Source organism: Papilio machaon, chromosome W (genome assembly GCF_912999745.1).
Source record: "Papilio machaon chromosome W, ilPapMach1.1, whole genome shotgun sequence".
NCBI lineage: Eukaryota > Metazoa > Arthropoda > Insecta > Lepidoptera > Papilionidae > Papilio > Papilio machaon.
In genome coordinates this window covers 8,713,055-8,734,458 of record NC_060015.1, presented here as the reverse complement: position 1 = coordinate 8,734,458, position 21,404 = coordinate 8,713,055, and the positions used below count along the sequence as shown (strand labels likewise).

Genomic DNA, 21,404 nt, shown 5'->3' with positions numbered 1-21,404 from the left:
AAAATCGTTTGAGAGTTAATACTTTTTCTGAAATATATATTTCAAGGTCGGAATCGAAAGTAACAAATCGATTTTCCTTTTTTCCGAATTAAATATAGCAATCATGCACTTGGACGTTTCAAATTTATTGTGTAGGTAGAGAATGGTAATAGAAAGATTAAGAGAAAAGAAAAATCGTTTGAGAGTTAATACTTTTTCTGAAATATATATTTCAAGGTCGGAATCGAAAGTAACAAATCGATTTTCCTTTTTTCCGAATTAAATATAGCAATCATGCACTTGGACGTTTCAAATTTATTGTGTAGGTAGAGAATGCTTAGAGAGTGATTGAGAGAAAAGAGAAATCGTTTGAGAGTTAATACTTTTTCTGAAATATATATTTCAATGTCGGAATCGAAAGTAACAAATCGATTTTCCTTTTTTCCGAATTAAATATAGCAATCATGCACTTAGACGATTCAAATTTATGGTGTAGGTAGGGAATGGTAATAGAAAGATTGAGAGAAAAGAGAAATCGTTTGAGAGTTAATACTTTTTCTGAAATATATATTTCAATGTCGGAATCGAAAGTAACAAATCGATTTTCCTTTTCTCCGAATTAAATATGGCAATCATGCACTTAGACGATTCAAATTTATGGTGTAGGTAGGGAATGGTAATAGAAGGATTAAGAGAAAAGAAAAATCGTGTGAGAGTTAATACTTTTTCTTAAATAAATATTTCAATTTTTGAGATTTGTAAGTTTTTGAAAATCGATTTGTTACTTACGATGCCCAGAATTAAAATATTTATTACAGAAATAGTAAAAACTCTCAAACGATATTTCTTTTCTCTTAATGTCTCTCAAACGACTCTCTAACGATTCGCTTTGAAAAAAATAAAAAAAAGTAAAGTGAGGGGGCCAACTTCACACTAGAATTTGAAATTGTTTTTACGGAGAAAGTAGGAACTCTCAAACGATATTTCTTTTCTCTCAAACCCTCTCAAACGATTCTCAAACGATTTGCGTAAAAAAAAATTAAAGTGAGGGGGCCAACTTCACGGAGGTCAAAATTTCGCGCGTTGTTTATGGAATGCGGAACGTGTTTTCCCGTAAATATCGTTCCTGAAATATTATTTTGCACAGTTTTATTTACATATTTAATTAAGCTTGGTAATGCGCCCTTAATAACAAATTCACAGAAATATTCTATTCTTAAAATGTGATAAAAACAAATCGTTTTCAATAGTATTCATAATGAGCTCAGGGAATGTAAGACAAGATAATTTTGAACCTAATTCGTTTGGTAAGTTTAATTTATATTGTATGCCTATGTTTTCTATGTGTTCTTTTAAATTTTCTGAGCTGATGTGAAATCCCAAAATTCTTTACTATTTTCAGTTCGGAAAGCGACGAAAGGTAAAATGTCTGAGGACAGTGCAGAAAATTTAACAGTTAAAAAACGGCCTAAGCCAAACAGCAAAAGCGAAGACAGCAAGCCTAGGTTTGTATCGATTATAATTTCTGAAACAAATTTTCAATACTATGTACATTGTAATACTCTTAATATATTCTATAAAGTATAAAAATAAATTAACTAACCATATATATTATTACAGTAAAACTGGAAAAACGACTGAAGTAGAAACTGATCCTGCTGTATTGCAGAGACGACAAAAACAAATTGATTATGGAAAGAATACCATAATTATATTAAGGAAGTACCCATGTAAGTTTACTTGTACATTATGATTATGTTGTGTTGATCATTAATTAAATTGATTCTTAAATCTTTTTAAAATTATTTAAATTTCAGAGAAACACGGGGAAAAGAAGATCCAAAAACGCCTGATAAATATACAAAATACAGTTGTAGGTCATGGGATGCACAAATTAAATTATGGAGGATCAAATTACACAAGTATGATCCAAACGCAACTAGCAAGACTGAAGATGTTGAATCAATTAAATGTGAATATGATTATGAATCTGATTGAATGTTCATTCTGTACTACTGATAATTTCCACTACCCAAACACTTATATGAAAACTTATTGTTATATCTATTTTTAAAACAAAATGAAAGCAAGAAGGCCTTTGGCAGTAGAAACTATTAGACTGTATGCCAACAAGAATATTTGTGTAATGTAAGAATGATTTTTTTCAGTTCTAAAAGATTAATGAAAAAAATGTCATCATATTAATTTTTGTATTGGAGTAATAGAACATGTTTTGTATGTAAATGTTAAAGCAGCACAGATTCATGGTAAATAACATAACTTTTTTTTACACTCAATTGATTATATTTGTGGGACAATTATGGTATTTTTCTTACATACATTGACATATTTAATATAATTTTACATTGATACATATAATTTGATTTTATTTTGGGTTTGGGAAGTATATCCCGACTCTAGTTTACAAATATGTGTGTGTTATATATTGTAGCTTAATGATTATTGTAATTAGGATTAATGTTAATACACATATGTACCATTATACACTCTAGTATTTTCTTTTGAAGTCAGCTATTGTATATTTTAAAGAAAGTCTTGCTCATAGTAAACAAAGAAATATACTTGTTAAAAGATATCAAATACTAGCAAGGATATAACTATAACCAATTAATATTACACATCTAATTTTTTTTATAGGTTGGCAACTATATAAAACTCACCTTAAGCAATAATTGAAAATTTGGATCTAGAAACAGATACTAAATTGTTTTATAGGTTTACTAGAGTTCTTTTACTAGAAAACTCTTGCTTGATGTTTACATATATTTGGGTAAATTAATTAAATGTCACAAGTGATTCTGTTCCTTTTTATTAATTATTCATCTGATGAAGCGAGTTGTTTACATGCAATAAAAAACCAAAATTTATGAGAGTAACTTTATTTGTAGCAGGTTAATTATTAATTAAGTCATTGGCAGATCCACTCTTTTTTTTTTTTTCAGGAAAAAAATAACACTATTTACAAATTAATGTTCGCCAAACCACTCACGTGGTTTGTAGGCGTCGCACCTTTTCAACTTTCCAAACACATAAATATAATCTTAATTAAATACAATTTTAAACTAACGCTATCAAGTTATTTCTTATTTACATATTTATTGCTGAGCTTTCAATCAAGAACAATTCATTGTTGATTGAAAGCTACAGCAGCATATTTTTCAATGTTTGCTTCAGTGAGCCCCTACTATTTACAGAACTATTCACAATTGAACTACGAACTAGTAAAGGTCTTAAGAATTTATTAAAAAGCTTTGGAGACAAGTATTCTCTGGTTCGTTCGCCGTAATAATTATAAGCTCTGGCTTCGCGTACGTTACCCGCAGCGACAGCCCTCGTGTTATAATTATTAGTAATTACTTCTACATCCGTAACCTTTTCATTTTTATAGTATAACTGTAACATTATTAGGTAGTGTGTTTTTTTATCAATAGGTAATATCTGACATTCTTTAAAGAGTTTATAATAATCGTGTTTATATTTATCTTTAAATTTTTTATATACAATTAATTTCAATAAACGTAACTGTATATTTTTAATTTGATCTGTATAAGTTTTAAATGTTAACCCGTATGAACTTAAACCATAACTTATCACTGAATCTGCTAACGCATAGTATACCATGAACATAATATCTTTACTAACCACTCTTTTGAGCTGATATAATTTAGCCAAAACAGCTCTTAATCTGTTACAAACAGTATTTATATGCGGTCGCCAGTTAAAACAGCTATCTAACGTCAGACCTAAATACCGAAAAGTAGTAACACAGTCTACCCTTGGACAGTTACACCAATTCTGGTCGCTGCGGTGGAAGCAGTCAAATGAGTGGCCAATGACATGAACCCCATGTATTGCAGCCTTCTTTGCATTCCTATTGTAGGGTGAATATATATGCATAGACTTTGTCTTCGCTATATTTAATAGTATGCCGTTATCGTGCGCCCATTGAACCACTCGATCAAAATCATTCTGCATCAATCTTTCCATACTCTTCAAATCTCTGCCAGCCACCAACAAGCACATGTCGTCTGCATACATGTACACCCTACAATTCTCGACCACGTTGACCACACTATTTACGTGCATGATGTACCCAACCGGCCCGAACACTGAGCCGGTTGGCACACCGAGCACTACACCCGCCTCTGCTCCCCTTATCCCATTAACAACCGTATACATTGACCTTTCTTTGAGGTAATTGTGGAAAAATCTATTGATGGGACCACTGATACCACATTCTTCCATGGCCAGTAGTAATTGGTTATGCTGTAAGGTGTCAAATGCCTTTTTGAAGTCCACAAAAAGTGCTATGAGCTGATTGCCCTCACTTAATTCTTTATTGACATAATCGGTGAACTGCCCAAGAGCAGTGTCAGTGCTTCTTCCCTTTCTAAATCCGTGCTGACTGTCACTTATAATTTGATGCTTTTCTAAAAATGTACTAATCTGTGGTACAATAACTTTTTCAGCAATTTTATTGATTACTGGCAAAATAGCAATCGGTCTATAATTGGTATAATCTAAGTGATTACCTTGTTTAAATATAGGCCTTATGACTGCCTTTTTTAAACCGTTAGGATAGATCCCCTTCAAAACACACATATTTATAAGTTTACATAATACAATACTAATGTCATTCTTTACTGTTTTTAAGTCCTCAACTCTAATTTGATCCCACCCCGGTGATTTATGACAATCTAAACTATCAATAATTTTTATCACTTGATCAGCTCTGACATTGTTAAATCTAAATGATACATCACTTTTCTTTACATAACTATTTCTATCTAAAAATTTACAATCACAATTATGCTTTATTTTTACTATTTCTTCTGTAAATGTTTTAGAAAAAGTGGTGCATATATTATATAAATTATCTGTCATCCCTAAATATTTCATTATTGTGTCATCTACGGATAGTTTTTCCCTACCTAACCAATTATTAATATGTTCCCAAACTTTTTTACAGTCTCCCTTACACTTAGCTAACTGATCCTTTCTATATTTATTTTTAGCAGCATTAATTGCCTTATTCACAATGTTTCTATATCTAGTGTACTCCAACCTTAACACCATAGAAGTTGGGTCAGCTTTCCATTCTCTGAACAGTTGATTTTTTTTTGTTATTTTTTTAATTAAGCTATCATTTACCCATGGCTGCCTTGGTCTGCCGCGTTTAACCCTTGACGGTACCGAGCATTCAGAATAAATAGAACTAAAAGTATTACAAATTGTACTATACAATAACAACGGGCAGTCAATAGACAACATCCCTTGCCAATCTACATCAGTTAATTTTTTCTTAATCCTAGTATTATCTAAAACATTTCTTTTTGCCTTACTATTAGTTTTATATAAACTCGACAAACTTTGTAATCTTACGCTAATGAGATAATGATCAGATATATCACAGGCGAACGTGTGCGCCTCTTCAAACTTAATAATATTGTTAGTCCGTACCCAGATGTGGTCAATGCAAGACGTCTGCAGGCGGCCGTCCGCGATCGCCGCACGCGTCGTCGCCGTGGCCGGGATGACGCACTGCAGTCCGTAGCCACACAAAGTGGTTTTATATTCATTCATTGTAGCGCACTGATGTTTACGCAGCAGGTCCAAATTCATGTCTCCAATCAGTACCACGGCCTCTGACTTGGGTATGCCTGCCAGGATTGCATCTAGGTGTTTGTTGAAATGTAGTTTGTTTTTATTGGGGGGTCTATAGACAGCAATTATATGATTTAAGTTATGTCCAATCTCAAGTTTACCATGTGTAATTTCCGCCGAGTCCATTATAATGTTATTGGTGTGAAAGTTTAATTTTTTGAGCGTGTATATAAGAACTCCTCCCCCTCTTTTATTCTGCCTTGTGTACATATAACTATCATAATTATTTATTGTATACAGAGAAGATTCACTTTCCTGAATATTTATCTCAGTTTCAAAATGTCAGTACAAAATCGATGTAATTATCTTTAATTACATCGATTTTGTACTGACATTTTTCTACCAATATCATTAATTTGTTGAAGTTTTTTCTTAACGACCGAATATTTAAATGAATTATATCAATCTCACGGTTCTCGGGTTTACTAAGAATGTAGTTACTCCAGCTTATGATATTTTCGTATTCTACGAATTTAAGTTCTTCATCAACTATTTCTAATAAATTGAATTTTATTTATTAAATATTACACAGTGTGGCGCGGCCCTTAGGTGCATTATGTTGTGTCGCTGCTTACGGTTTCATTGCGAGTCGCACATTTTATCAATCGAGTAATATCCTCCTGTGACCTAATAGCATAAATTTTTTTATTTACTTCACTAGCCTTTACTAAAATTTTTGAATTTTGTACCCATATATACTTATACATTGGTTTCAGTTCTTTCTTTGCCAACCAAAAAATCTGTCGTAAATGTTTACTCAAGTCCTCATTGATATATATCCTACCAACATTACGGTCGCAGTAGATATCGTCGTTGGTTATGACTTGTTTACGTTGCTTGAGCCACTGTTCGCGCGCTGATTTTGTGCGCAGCGTAATTACGATAGGCAGCGGCCGAGATTGTTTGTCGGGTTTTTCTTGTCCTACCCTCTTAACTTCCTCGATATCTTCCATTGGCATTCCTACTTTTTTTGATAAAATAGTTATCACACTTTTTAAATCTTCGTTACCCTTTCTTTCTAAACCCACTATTTCTATGTTTCTCTCTTTCTCCTTTTGCTCCATATCGACAATCCTCTCTTCCAGTGCCTTATTACGTTTTTCTAAGTATTCAGCTTGTTGTTCTAGATATTTTATTTTATGTTCAGACTTTTTCTTAAACTCAAAAAGTTCCTGGTATTTCTCAGCATAAAAATCTACCGTTGTTTTCATGTCTTCCAGGCTTCTTTCAATTCTAAACACCACTCCCAGTTTGTTGTTTACTTCCATTATAAGTTGCTCAATTGGTACCGAGCTACCGCTGGTTTTGTCACATTCTGACTCGCTAACGCAATCCGCCATACAAAGATCGCACATCTCATTTTGTAAAAACTGAGTATTGTTTTTAACACACTTCTTATGGAATACCCCTTTACATTCCCCTTTGCACTTTAACACGTCTTCTTTACTTGTAGAAACAAATTGTTTGCACTTTTTACACTGTACCATGATTATTTTTTCTTTTTTTATTATTTATTTGCGTATAGACACGTCCGAACGCGGTGCGCGGGCGCTCGACTTTCTGGTTAAAATATCACGAGCTTGTTTTACAATTGGGTTATTTTTGTTTTCTGTCACCAATGCATGTAATTTATCCATGTATTCTTCAATATTTCCTTCAGTTGCACCACTTGCTCCATCTGCAATATATGGATTTTTTTTAAATAGCTATAGGAAACAAAATTACCAAGAAGAAGGTAACTTTAATCCTAAAACTATCCATTAAAAACACTCTATAACATGAATTATAACTTGGTTTCCACTGCAGCAATATTGGTTTTGACATTTCTCACATTCTTTTTTTTTTACCTGATTTTGCCAAAATAGCGAAGCAACCATTGCCCTACCCTGCCTATCTTTAATCGACATTAGTGGGGACACACAGAAAGAAGATATTTCATATTGCAATACATCCCTACCCATCCCTTATAGAAAGAGGACTAAAATTATGCCTCCAGGGGCACAGTCATTAGATGAAAAGTGGAATTACTTCCACTTAACAACTGTTGTTTGTGTGGTTGTGGTATTTTGCTATTCCAGCGGACTATTAGTGCAAAAGATTTTATTGCAGGCCCTACTACTGGTGTGTCTATGAAAAATAAGTCTTAGTCTACTTTTACATTAAATTTTGATTTCTGCAAAGAAAAGACAATAGGTAAATAAGAAAGTGTTAGTACTTTGTAATGGTATCGCAAGTGACTGTAGGGCGTGTACTAGGGCTGCGACAAGCGCTCGCCGGTGTGCAACTAGCGCTGCTGTGCGCTCCGCTGCTGCAGTTGTCTCTGCACGCAGTCGTGTTGTCGCTGCACTCACTTCCTCAGCATGTCTTTGAAGTATTGCATTCTGGGATACAATAACAAAATAATTAACTAATGAGCTAATTGTTGCTAATATTAAAAGTGTAAGTTGGATTTATACATTATGTTATGTCTTAGACAAAATTGATGTATAATTTTTTAGTTCCTTGATCCTTGACTAAGCTGTATAAAAGCCTACAAAGCTCACCAGTTTCCGAGGTGAGAGATAGGACAAGTTATTAGAAGCAGAACTTTATTCTTACCTGTTGTTCGTAATCAGAGTTTGCTTTCCTTAGTTGCCTAAGTTCTGATTCCCTCAGTTTGTTGTGTTGAAGAAACTGATCAGTGAAAATAGGTATATCTGTATCACCACCATTCAAATCATCAACCTTTAAAAGAATAACAATGTATTAGAACTTCAAAATATAAATGATTTTTGATAATAAATTAAAATTACAAGTAAAAATTAGTCAAACCAGGAACTAAATGAATACAGAAAAATGCGTTACAATTCTAAAATGTAAGCTCAAACTTACCATTGCTGGAGTAATGCATGGCTTAGGCCGTGGTGGAGTTGGCTGTCTTGTTGCAACAATAGGAACATTTTGTGGTTGTACAACATGTTCGCAATAGGTTGAGGTGCACCTATAAAATTATTTCAAAATTGAGATAATTGCTCTATTCCATAGATACATTATATTTATCATTATACTTTACCAGGAACTATATTCTGTTGGTTTGTTTCACTAGGGGGATTATGCTTAACTTTTTTAGTAGCAAGTACAGGATCTTTTTGTTCCATTTGTTGTTTATGGAATTCTTTATATGCATCTGTCTTTTTATATTCAGCCCATTCTTTTATGTATCTGGAAAAGAAGAAAGGATTTTAATTATTTCTTAATTGTGTGTACACTTGCATTAGAAAATTAGAATTTTATTTCTAATCTAACCGTTCTTTGTCTTGATCTGCAGCATCAAGATAATGTTGTTTCTCTTCAGTGGGCAATTTACTCCATTCACTGGCCAACTGGCGCGTCAGCTCCGCAAAACCTAGTTCTGGTTGTTCAGCTCTCAGTTGGTCCCTGCACTCATTTAGGAACCTAACATAGCCTGCAATATTATACAACATGTATATGTACATGACATACAAGTACAAAATTACTACTGTATTACAACTATGTTTAAATAAATAAATAGATAATAAAAAATTATGAAAGATTTTATAAATTTTCTTACCAGTAAGTGGTTGTCTTGGAGCTGTAACATCGCGTGGAACCTTAAGTTTGCGTTTTTTTGGCTTTTTCGGAGATGGTTTTTGTGGATCTTTTACAATAGCTACATTTGATCCAGGGTCAGGATCGTTTTCATTATTCGAAGGAGGAATCGTCGATTGTAACGTTTCTTGTTCGTTGCATGTTTTTGTTGTATCTTCAGTTTTGATAATTTGCAACTCAGATGGCTGCACAGGCTCTGACTCCATTGTTTTTAATCAAATTATCGTGGGTCTTGTATTATTAATTCATTAATTAACTAGGGGTAAATATTGGATTCCAATTAATTATGACAAATAATACAATGACAATGACACAATAACATTTTTTTCCGTACTCTTAAAATTTTCCACTTATCGTTACAAAATAAAATAAAATAATATTTTCTTAATTAAAATTAAATGGAACTACTATAAAATTATTTCGGTGACAGGCATCTATTTATTTGATTATTTTACTCGGAATAAAGGTTAATTAACGTAGACAAAACGGTTTCGCCTTTCCCACTTAAAAAAAAAATTGGCAACACTGTTTAGGTAATCTGACATATTTGTCTCATATGTTAAAATAAAAAAAAATGTTAAAATTCTGTCAGGTTACTTCGGTTTGCATTTGATTTTTCAATCGCATTTATTAATTTGAGAAATATATGCTAAAAGGAGATAGTAATTGTAAAAATTACTTTCTACAACAAGGAATAATGCCTGTCTGTATAACTATGTAATTTATAATTTAAACAGATACAAAATATCATGGTAAGAAAGTAGTTTATAAGTAATAATTTATAGTTTAATTTTTATTGTAATTGAAAAATACGTGGTTCCTAATTCTTCAATATATTTTTTACAGGATAATTTCGGGGTTGATGAGGCATTAGCCTCATTAGAGATGTTGATGTGTGAGTTTTTTGCACCATCTACAAATAATTTTCGGAAAAGAGAAATAGAGAGCATGCTTGAAAATTTTTCCAATGGAAGGGGTTCTTGGAAACATTGCTTATTATTTCTCCAGAAGTCTCAGAACCAATATGTACAAATGTTTATTTTAACTACTTTGGAGGTAAGAAAATGTAAACAACCTGTTATATAGGTCACTAGTCTATTTCATTCTATTCATATTTTTGATGTGTGCCAAAAATATAAGAATTCTTATTTCCTATTGTTGATTATTAATTTATTTATTTTTTCTTTGGTATTACACAGTTAATGAACAATTTTTTTGTACTATCTAGACATAAAAATATACTTATTGATTGATTTCAGAATATTATAAACAAACTATGGATTAGTCTGTCCGAAAATGAAAGAACAGAAATTAGATTAACACTATGGAATGAACTTATGGCTAAGCATGAAGTGATGCTGTACTTCATCAGGAACAAACTAGCTTCTCTGATGATTGCAATTGCTCGATATGATTGGCCCCATGAATATCCTGACTTTTTTACCAATATTGTTGAAGTATGTATTAAGTAAATTGCTGGAATTTATGCTCCATAAGCATTGCAAATATAGAATTCGCATATAAAAAAAAAATTATGTTAAACTTTTCTGGGTGACATAGTTAAGCAGTTTTGGTACTCTCAAATTTTGCCCTCTATTATCTTACACCATAATATGCTGCTTAATTTTTTCTGCTTAATTAAGGATGTACCATGTATTATAAGAACAAGCTTATCAGTGGTATACCCCGCCGTACGCAATTAGAGCGACTAATGCTAAAAGGAATGCCGCAAATGCTGTCAGCTCTTAGCGGTAAATCTTATGTCATTTTTCACATTTATGTTAGAGTCGTTTTTATTAGACATACAATATGTATTTTTAGATATACTGGAAAAGAACGCGCAAAAGGAAGGCCAGTCAAATCCTCCACCATCACCCACAAGTGGTTTTCCACAAACATCTGCGTTGCCCGATTTATTGGCTAATGCACATGATGTATGTGCTTCTGACAAGTATTTGTGTTCTGACAAGTTGTTTGTTTTCAATAATTAAAGTAATGATTGGTAATGCAACTAATTTTTTTATTTAATATTTGAGAATTGTTAAAATAAAAATATAAAATCATGTCTAAGACTAATTATTATTTACAGAGCTCTAAATATGGAAATAGTTGTGAAATGTTTAACAACATTACAACATTTCTCATGGCTGCCGCTGTCTTCGCATGTACCAGCATCTCTGGTTACAACAGTGTTTTACTGGGGCAGTATAGCAACACAGACACAGGTATGTGCTAGATTTTTAAAATACAGTTTTTCAATTATCCTTCATCCTAATATAATGATTATATATCATTCTACTTTCTACGTTATTTGATGAGCAATTAAAAAATTTAAAAGTGCAAATGTTATTAGTCTTGCCAATATCTTTTTATGCATTTACAAAAACCAACCTAATTTTTTTATTGCCAAAATATTAATTCAATTGTATATATCTATTTTTCTAAGGAAACAAGTGGGATGCCATTATATTTTTGTAGAGATGTTTAGATAGGGAAACTCAGGATATGAGCTTGTATGTAACATGTACAGTCAGCTACATAAATATGTATAGATATACAACATTAGAAACTTGTGCAGGCCTTTGTTTCAAAAATAGGTATGTATTCATAGTCAGAAGCATAGGAACACAGATATGTGCATACATATATTTGAAACGGAAGATGTATACAAGTTTCTGAAGCTTTGTATGTGTATTAGATATATATGTAGCTGATTGTATTGTGTATGTTAGAGTGGAGAGGCAGCGCTGGCTGGTCTGGGTGGGGTGTGCGAGCTATTGTACCGGCGATACGCGCCGCCCTCCTCTGCGGCAACTGCGCTGCGTCTGCACCATTGCTCGCTGCGCCTACTGCGACATCTCACACACGCCTCCCATCACTCACTCTACCAAGCACATCATGAGTATGTACACACTAATCATGTTAAGTTTCGCACTGCGAGACGCGACGCGACCGCGAAGTCCTTAGAATAAACACTCGCCCTGAAGATGGACCCCCAATGGGTCCGAAACTAGTCGGTGCCGTCGCCGGACGATCACACGTGAGTTAAGCTGTTTCTTAATGAATTTAAGATTATTTTTTGATGTTGATACTTAGTGACATTAACCAATTCAATTCTCAAATCTCTTTAGTTTCTTAAAATTTCAAACAGTTGTTATTTTTACTATTTTAAGTATTTTTTATTTAGGTGTGGTTAAATTTTCAAGAGTTCAGTTAAATTTACGTTTGTAAAAAATTTTAATTTTTATTTATGTTGCACTGAATTATTGTTTATTTATCTTTCAGCTATTTAAACAAATTAGCAGAATTCCTGAAGCTGTTTGTCTCTTTGCACTTTAAGAGGCTGGAGGCTGAGCCCGAGTTTGATGCTATTGAATTTCTGTCTTATTTATTCCAGTATACATTCCAGGTACTAATTATTTTACATACTATTTTTTTTTTTCAATGTTTAAATAAAGTTTTAGCAAATAAATATAATTTTTCTCACTTTCAGGTTCCCACATGTACTATTTTTGTTAACTGCTTAGATATATGGATACAATTTATTGACATTCTAAAACCTGAGGACACTGCCAAGTAAGTAGGCGTTTAATTTGTGGTTATAGATTCCTTTAACCTCCTTGTATTTGTGTTATTTTTCCTCGGAATATTTAAACTCAATTATTATATTTGATAGATATTGGGAAGCTCTGCAGGCGCTTGTGAACGGTGTTCTCAACAAAATACAATTCCAGCACAACAAGGCGCAACTACAACATCTCGATAATGACATCTGTGATGATGATGTGAGTTTATTTCTTAATTTTATTATTATTTTTAACATTTTAATTTGGCTGTTATTTACATATTTCGCATTTTCCAGGGTGAGACAGAATGGCAAACATTCCTAAAGCACTGCATCGAGTGCATCGCTAGAGTCGCAGATTTAGCACCTTTAGAGGTCTTCACCTCCGTAGTAAGTATAATTTTTGTCTTGATTATATGTTTTTTGACAATTATAACTAGTATAAGTAAAATGTTTTTTACTTAAGTATGTCTAAAAAGTAGAACAGAGTGATATGAGCTAATTTTTTTACTCTTACCAACTCGATCTTGGTAACATAAACGTCGCTTGTGTGCAATTTTTATAGTGCCAAGTTACTGTCATGTAATGATCTCAGAATTCCGTACAAATGGCACTTTGCAATCGGATATTAGAGTGTTATCATGTGTTTCTATGTGAAGTTGGAGCGGTGGCAGTGCCTGGCGGGTGTGTACGCGCGCGCAGCTGGACGGGGCGGCGTGGGGGGTGCGGGGTGCACGGTGGGAGCTGCGGCGGCGGGTGCGGAGCCCGAGCGCCTACTGGCCGCTCTGTTAGACCTCGCCACGCTCACACGACTACTGGGTCGACTAGCTCCCGCGTTACTCGCTGGTGAGACAACACTGTCCTTGCATTTTTTAAACAAACCGTTTGAGATTTTGTAAAAAAACTTATGTACAGTAGAAGAAAAGTCATCGATTTTCTCTAAATCAAGACTCAGATGGCAATTATTCAGTCGAATATTCTTTTACATATAATGAGTTTAATTAGGTCTACTTTATGAGTGCTAGCGGTACTCATTCTTACATGGTATCCAATATGTTCGATAGTGAAATATATTGATTTATTAGGTTGTGTGTTACAGAGGCGGAGGGCGGGCGTGGCGCGACTGCGGGCGCGGCGCTGCTGGAGCGTGCGGCGGCCGCGCTGGCCGGCGCCGCACTGACGCGTCCTCACCGCGCGCATTCGCACACGCACGCGCATGCGCACGCATTCGTACAAGTGTACGTAAATTTCTTCATATTTTGCATCTAAAGCAAACTTTTTATTTACCTCCAGAATCTCCAAAATTATTATAGCTGAATTAGTTAGGCGTTCGGTTTTTTTTTAACTCTGAATGAAGAATTAATGACTTTTAGTGTTATATTGAGACAGAGTTAGATAAACTTATTGTGTATATTTCAGTCATGCAGAAATGTTTGCGTGTATGGGCGCGTGGTGTTGCTATGCCACAGAATGCAATGTTCCGATACAAACAATGGAAGGTTTTTTCAACTCCGCAGTGCCGTTTTTAATACCACATGAAATGGCTGTAAGTTTTTATATTTCATAGTTTAAAATCAATGCCATTAAGAAACAAAAAAATCGTACTACTTTTTTATAAAAACAAACCATTTAGAGGAGCCTCCCCTGCTTTGTCACGCTGCCGCACATCTGTTGCTGAGTCTCTCTAAGAATGTAAAGTTCTCAAATGATCCCATACTTCTGGTGGGCGACTTATATAACCACGCGCAACGCTCACTACATTATTTGGAACCGAAGGTAATTTATTTTGTCTTCAACGTCCTACTTTGTCTCGCAATATCCATTCCATCATGTGAATCGTGGGTTCGAATTCATCCCAGGCGAAGTTAGAGCTCATTTGGAACTGTTAATAGGTAGAATACAGTAGTTTTTAGTAAATTTCAATATTAATCTAGCTTAAGAATGGGTTGAAGTGAACAATATCTATAATATGTGTATATTTTCAGACAGCGGGCGTGGTGCGCGAGGCGCTGCTGTCGCTGTCTCTGTCTCGGGGCGCGGGCGGGTGTGCGGGTGGTGGGGGCGCGGGTGCGGGTGCGGGGGGAGAGGCTGCGCGTGCGCTGCTGGCCGCGTGGGCGGGTGCGGGTGCGGGGGGAGAGGCTGCGCGTGCGCTGCTGGCCGCGTGGGCGGGTGCGGGTGCGGGGGGAGAGGCTGCGCGTGCGCTGCTGGCCGCGTGGGCGGGTGCGGGTGCGGGGGGAGAGGCTGCGCGTGCGCTGCTGGCCGCGTGGGCGGGTGCGGGTGCGGGGGGAGAGGCTGCGCGTGCGCTGCTGGCCGCGTGGGCGGGGGCGGGTGCGGGGGGAGAGGCTGCGCGTGCGCTGCTGGCCGCGTGGGCGGGTGCGGGTGCGGGGGGAGAGGCTGCGCGTGCGCTGCTGGCCGCGTGGGCGGGTGCGGGTGCGGGGGGAGAGGCTGCGCGTGCGCTGCTGGCCGCGTGGGCGGGTGCGGGTGCGGGGGGAGAGGCTGCGCGTGCGCTGCTGGCCGCGTGGGCGGGGGCGGGTGCGGGGGGAGAGGCTGCGCGTGCGCTGCTGGCCGCGTGGGCGGGGGCGGGTGCGGGGGGAGAGGCTGCGCGTGCGCTGCTGGCCGCGTGGGCGGGGGCGGGTGCGGGGGGAGAGGCTGCGCGTGCGCTGCTGGCCGCGTGGGCGGGGGCGGGTGCGGGGGGAGAGGCTGCGCGTGCGCTGCTGGCCGCGTGGGCGGGGGCGGGTGCGGGGGGAGAGGCTGCGCGTGCGCTGCTGGCCGCGTGGGCGGGGGCGGGTGCGGGGGGAGAGGCTGCGCGTGCGCTGCTGGCCGCGTGGGCGGGGGCGGGTGCGGGGGGAGAGGCTGCGCGTGCGCTGCTGGCCGCGTGGGCGGGGGCGGGTGCGGGGGGAGAGGCTGCGCGTGCGCTGCTGGCCGCGTGGGCGGGGGCGTTGCCGCACGCCGGCCCCGCCGCCGCACTGCCTCCCCTCACTGACCTCCTACACGCCTTCGCTGCCGCCCCCACACAACCCAAGAAGGTATACATGGATAACTATTATTTAATCCATACATTTAGTAAACCAATTTGAAATATTGTCCAATTTAAAACTCAAAATAGGAGATATTAGAAAATGAGCAGAAGAGGCTTCTGTTTATCAATATAAACATATATTAAATGAAAATGGAACACGATAAGCGAAAGAATATCCGAGATACCATTTTGAATTTTTTTTGTGGAATGCTGTCTTGGCAGATCCTAGCGGAAGGTATCCAGGGCGCGGCGGAGACTGCGCTGCGTATGTTGTGCGAGCCGGCTTATGCGGCCGCCGAGACCGAGATCACGGACTTCTTCCTCGCGCTCTTCACCGCCCTGCTGCAGCAGCTCGGCAACTTCGCATCATTCAAATATCAATGTAAAGGAAGTAATATAATATTTTTAAATTGATTATCGTGTATTGTATACTTTCAGAGGAGAGAGCGAGGCGAGCCTGGAGCGTCTCGTAGAGTGCGTACGTCTGGGTGTGGAGGCAGGTGGGGGTGGAGTGCGCGTGCGCGCCGTGCTCGAGCTGCTGCACCACCACGTGCTGCCGCGCGCGCAGCCACACGCACCAGGACTCGCGCGTGCAGCCCACCGTCTACTCGCCAGGTACACTACTCATAATAACTATAAGTTCTACGATTATCAAACAAATCTCACAGTATTAATTCGGTCCTTCGAGTCGGATATCATTAGTAAAAAATGTTCGTTTGTTGCAGCGTGTTGCTGTACAGATGGCGTTACTTCTTCCCGCACAAGTGTGAAGAGGAAGAGGGCGCGCGGCGCACGAGTGAGCTGCGCGGCGCGCTGGCGGCGCTCGGCCGCGCACTGCTCTCTGACGACATAGATCTACTGCGCACCGCACTCACCGCACTAGACCTGCTCAATACTAAATGGAAACTATATCACAAGGCTAGTAATGCTCACATCTTATATATATAAAAGAAAGTTATGTTAGTTACACTATTTATAACTCAAGAACGGCTGAATCGATTTGACTGAAAATTGGTGGGCAGGTAGCTTAGAACCAGGAAATGGACATAGGATAATTTTTACCCCGTTTTCTATTTTTTTTTATTCCGCGCGGACGGAGTCGCGGGTAAAAGCTAGTTTAAAATATAACGTTTCCAACTGTCTACAGATTTGTTTGGTAAGAGGTTTGTGTTACAGAATTATGATTTGCATAAACTTTACTTTTTATACCATTTTTTTTTAATATCAAAAGGTGGCAAACGAGCAAACGGCCACCTGGATACGCCGAAATAGCGAGACGACAGTTGCCCATAGACATCCGCAAATGCAGATGTGTTGCCTACCTTTAATCAACGGAGAAGGGGACGCACAGAAAGAGGATATTTCTCCTTCCTATGCGTCTCCTCTTCCGCCATATCCACTTCCCCTTCCCATCCTTTCCTAATAAGAAAAGGATGGGAAAGGAAAGAGGACTAAAATTAAGCCTCCGGCACCACACTCATCAGACTACGCGGAATTGCTTTCACTTGACGCCTGCGTTCTGTGTGATCGTGGTATTTCACCGATCGACCCGGCACATTCGTGCACCCAACAAATATTGTTGTTGCGGGATCTACCACTGTTAATTAGTGCACAATACTCATAAATATGCACTACTGCATGTTAGCAGGTGATATTCCGGTCGGAGTTCCTGGGCGAGTTCTTGTCGGTGTTGTTACCGGGCGTGGGCGCGGGCCCTGGTGCGGGAGGAGGCGGTGTCGACTTTGCCGCCTTCCGCCACGCCTTTCTGCCCGCCTTCCCGCGCTCGCTGCCCGGACTTGCGCCCCACCATGCCGCCCTACTCAACAACTTCCCCTCAGATACTGTATGTATTGCTTTGTACACCTCGCTGACACTGACACCAGACCAGAATGAACATTAGTACAGTCGAGCAACTACTACTTTGATACATTTTGTACTTTTTTTTTTAAGAGAAGTATGTCAAGACAGCGCTTAATAGAGGTCCGTGGTCTCTGCCTACCCCTCTGGGTTACGGGCATGTATGTTGTTGATGATACTTTTTATCCTAGTACGAACCCACTTTTACCTTTTAACCTTGCACCTTTTATCATCACTCACCTTCCACCATGCTGGTAGTATTTACTACTTGACCTAAACCAATCATAGTATTCACACAGAACATACAACGACTGATGAACGACGTGAACTGCTATCAGGCATACCAGTCGCTAGCAGAAAACAACAACATGCTCGCTTGAGCACAGATAGAAATTGATCGTTGATTTTTTTTTAATCATTTATCAAGGTTAATTTTTTTTCTTCAACTTGTTTAGCAACTAGTTGGTTTTTAACTGTAAAATAGTGAAGACCCAACTTGTGGTGGTGAAAATATTATGACTTAGCTCATGCGTAAACTATAGTTTGAATTAAATTAGTTAAATCAAAAAGGGTCAACGGTTGATATGTTGAAGGAGGTCAACGATTCAACTGGTTTGTTAAATCAACACCCATTCCTTACATATAAGGACACGAGTGTATCAACACGACGGACTAGTACATAGGATATAATATATCGTATATTAATCACTTTTTATTTTTTATCAATCATAATTTACTTTTTGACGAATGAAAAAAAATATTTAAATTAGCAAATTATAGTGGCTTAAATACTTTTTTAAACCAATAACTCGAAACTTACGTTCGTAACTTTGATTATTTATATTTTTGCTACTTGTCAAATGTGTACTTTTTAATTTTGACATCATACTGTGCACTTTGTGAGCATAAAAGTCACAGTAAAAGTTGGTGCTATGAAAACATTAATACAATTACACTGAATCTGTAAAACAGTGTTGTGTTCCGTAATTTTTATTAGCAAATATAAATAGTGAGGGCGCGCCAGTGCCCCTTTCAAATCAGCATGGTACATTTATCTAAACAAAATCACGATGAAATCTTAGTCATTAACTAGGACTACAGGTTTCCATTACTTTTATTATTATTGCTTAAATTGTTCCTAGTTTGCGAAAAAGGTAAAAAGACCTTTTATTTTCTATTTAGTCATAATATTTACATAGATAAAAGTATTGATTTAGTCTGATGTGGCATTTCATATTTTTAATTTTTAATGTAACCTGAAAAAATAATTACAAAATCATCGCATAATTGTAGCATGTTATCAGAGCGAAGTAGATTTAATTGTTAGTTAAATTAATATTTTATGTATTTCTAAGGATATTATATTATTTCTTATGTAGATGTAAGTTTTACTACAAAACATAAGATGAATCTTCATAATGTAGTTTAAATTTTAGTAACTAGTCATTTTATTAGGTACCTCCCTAACATTAGCTGTAAGTAATAGGGCTTTCATTAAAGTTAACATCAACCTTTAAGAATAATTATTGGCATTAAAAATTTTGAACACAATCAAATTAAAATTATTTTGTGCAATTAAAATTCGAAATTACTTCTTTCTGACACACACACTACAAAATCTCTTCTTTTTTTATAGGTTAAATAAATAGGGACCAACATTAGTGGATCTCAGAAATAAAGTGTGTATGTTACGATGACTAACATAGAAATAAGTTGGGTAGTAAATAAAGGCAAAAAATGGGTGTGTAAAAAATTGGATATTTTCTTCACGTATTTGCTAGACCCTATATCAGTCATACAGTGCATCAAAAAATTATTTGTGTTACAATATTTCTAGCATTAGAGGTGGAGTTCCAATCTAGCTGTTATTTGTTATGTATTTTGTTTAATGCAACTAGGAGGTAGTTGTAAGTTTGTATTTACTTAATTGGTAAAATAAAACTAAATAAATAAAATAAGTCTTTACTATTACTTCAGATCTTCCTTTATACAACATCCGTTACCTCAACTAAAGCCTCGGGTTTAAGACTGAGAAAACTACCACTTAATTTTCTCGTAACTTTATCATAACGACGCTGGAAAGCATAAACGCTGTAACCCATATAGCAACCCTTACAGGGTTACAGCGTTTATGCTTTCCAGCGTCGATAAGCATAAAAATATTTTATTCAAGTAATCTTTTATACACTTCTGATACAATATCTTTGTGACTTGCATATAATTTAATGTTTGGAGTAATATCAACCCAACGAACTCCTACTGCATCATCACCAGCATTCAGTTTGAGAGCACCAACAGTAGTGCCATCATGATCATGAAAGTTGTATGCAACTGTTTCCATCCAAGCATTATCAGTGTTTCTGGGATCATCAACATATCCACTGTACACTTCCACTCCACCGTTAAAGAAGTTTTTAAATTTTTGTTTCCATTCCGATTTATCTTCTGCAAAGGAAAAGGGTACACTTGTATTTTGTACACAATAGGAATAAATTCAGGATAAGTGCTCTATATATGTACAAACAAGGAGTACTTTAATTATGAGTGTGGAGTGTTACACCGGTAGAAGGCGGATTGGGGCCGGATGGATTTAGTAAATGGTGATTTGATCAAGAAGAGTCAAGTGACAATTGAGATAACAGAAGATGGATTGATATGGAGGATGAAAACCTGTTGCGCTGAACCTATGTGCGTGGGATAAGGACAGTGAGATGATGAACTCTATATATGTACAATAATTTGATTGTTATGTAAAAGGAAAGAATAAACATGTATAAACCTTCAGTAGCCGCTAAAGAATTCATAGCTTCCTCTTGAAACTCTCTGACAGCAGTCACTGCTACTTTTTCTCCAGGATCAACCATACCACCAGGCAGGGCCCATTCTCCAGTATCACCACGTTTTATTGCTATGAATTGTAGAATTGGTCTGAAATTATCATCAATTCATGAAATTATTATCATTAAATACTTGTATTTAATGAACATAAACATTATTATAAACAAATTGGTTAGAAAGAAAACTTACGTTTCAGTAATTTTCATGTCACTTTCAGCTTGTTTTTTCCAGCGTGTAACAACAGGATCTGCTGCATGATTTGGACCCCATCGTCCAAGTACTCCTCTACCACATATTCCAGTTCTACCAACAGGATTCATTGGGTAACCGTTAGCTATAGTGTAGTTGCTCATGTGACTTTTTCTATTCACATTTCCATCTATACTGTTCCATGTTGGCTTGAAGTTAGGCTCATCTGTATGAATATAATAAAAATATGAATATCATATTTTATTTAAATATCATTTAAGTACAAACTATTCTGCTCAATCTTATTTTCATAACAGTGTAATAGGTACCAATATCGGGATCTGCCCATGGTTTGCCATGAATTGATGGTGATGTGTAATTTGGAGGATTGTATTCTTTATATTCAACGGTCCAGGGCACTTTATCATCAGGAACTGCAAATCTCTGTATTGTAGATCTAGGGTAAATACCGCAGCGAGCTTTTACATGTTGTAAAATCATAACTGAATTAGTGTTCACTGTAATTATCAAAACAAAGTAGGTTAAGTACAGAAAAGCATTTAGTTACAGAAATTACAAGATTATGATAACTTTAAAGTTTTTTTTTTTCAACTTTAAACATAAACATTGAAATGTCAATGTCAAATAATGACATCTAAACAT

At 37.1% G+C, this 21,404-nt stretch overlaps 2 protein-coding genes and 2 pseudogenes across 2 annotated transcripts; 2 read left to right on the top strand and 2 right to left on the bottom strand.

Moving 5' to 3' along the window:
- The first annotated feature begins 1,059 nt into the window (after positions 1-1,059).
- LOC123723378 lies at positions 1,060-2,145 on the top strand (annotated as a pseudogene).
- A 4,797-nt stretch (positions 2,146-6,942) lies between these two features.
- On the bottom strand, positions 6,943-9,573 carry LOC123720942 (high mobility group protein 20A-like). The gene is made up of 7 exons (XM_045685639.1): positions 9,236-9,573; positions 8,950-9,109; positions 8,717-8,865; positions 8,536-8,644; positions 8,263-8,395; positions 7,880-8,045; positions 6,943-7,342 (listed from the first exon to the last, which is right to left on the bottom strand). The coding sequence occupies exons 1-7, from the start codon at positions 9,477-9,479 to the stop codon at positions 7,176-7,178; spliced, it is 1,128 nt and encodes a 375-aa protein (XP_045541595.1). The 5' UTR covers positions 9,480-9,573; the 3' UTR covers positions 6,943-7,175.
- A 699-nt stretch (positions 9,574-10,272) lies between these two features.
- LOC106717932 lies at positions 10,273-17,981 on the top strand (annotated as a pseudogene).
- Positions 17,982-19,869: 1,888 nt separating this feature from the next.
- Positions 19,870-21,252, bottom strand: LOC123723382 (ADP-ribose pyrophosphatase, mitochondrial-like). Its single transcript, XM_045685956.1, has 4 exons — positions 21,071-21,252; positions 20,742-20,967; positions 20,494-20,642; positions 19,870-20,156 (listed from the first exon to the last, which is right to left on the bottom strand). Exons 1-4 carry the CDS (start codon positions 21,240-21,242, stop codon positions 19,879-19,881), a joined length of 825 nt encoding a protein of 274 aa, XP_045541912.1. The 5' UTR covers positions 21,243-21,252; the 3' UTR covers positions 19,870-19,878.
- Positions 21,253-21,404: the final 152 nt, after the last annotated feature.

Coding starts and splice junctions, on each gene's coding strand:
- LOC123723382 (XM_045685956.1), bottom strand. CDS start 21,242: ATGATTTTACAACATGTAAAAGCTCGCTGCGGTATTTACCCTAGATCT. Junction 20,968..21,070: donor ATGGGCAGATCCCGATATTG/GTACCTATTACA, acceptor ATATTCATACAG/ATGAGCCTAACTTCAAGCCA. Junction 20,643..20,741: donor GACATGAAAATTACTGAAAC/GTAAGTTTTCTT, acceptor TGATAATTTCAG/ACCAATTCTACAATTCATAG.
- LOC123720942 (XM_045685639.1), bottom strand. CDS start 9,479: ATGGAGTCAGAGCCTGTGCAGCCATCTGAGTTGCAAATTATCAAAACT. Junction 8,866..8,949: donor GCAGATCAAGACAAAGAACG/GTTAGATTAGAA, acceptor CTTCTTTTCCAG/ATACATAAAAGAATGGGCTG. Junction 8,046..8,262: donor ACTCTGATTACGAACAACAG/GTAAGAATAAAG, acceptor ATTGTATCCCAG/AATGCAATACTTCAAAGACA.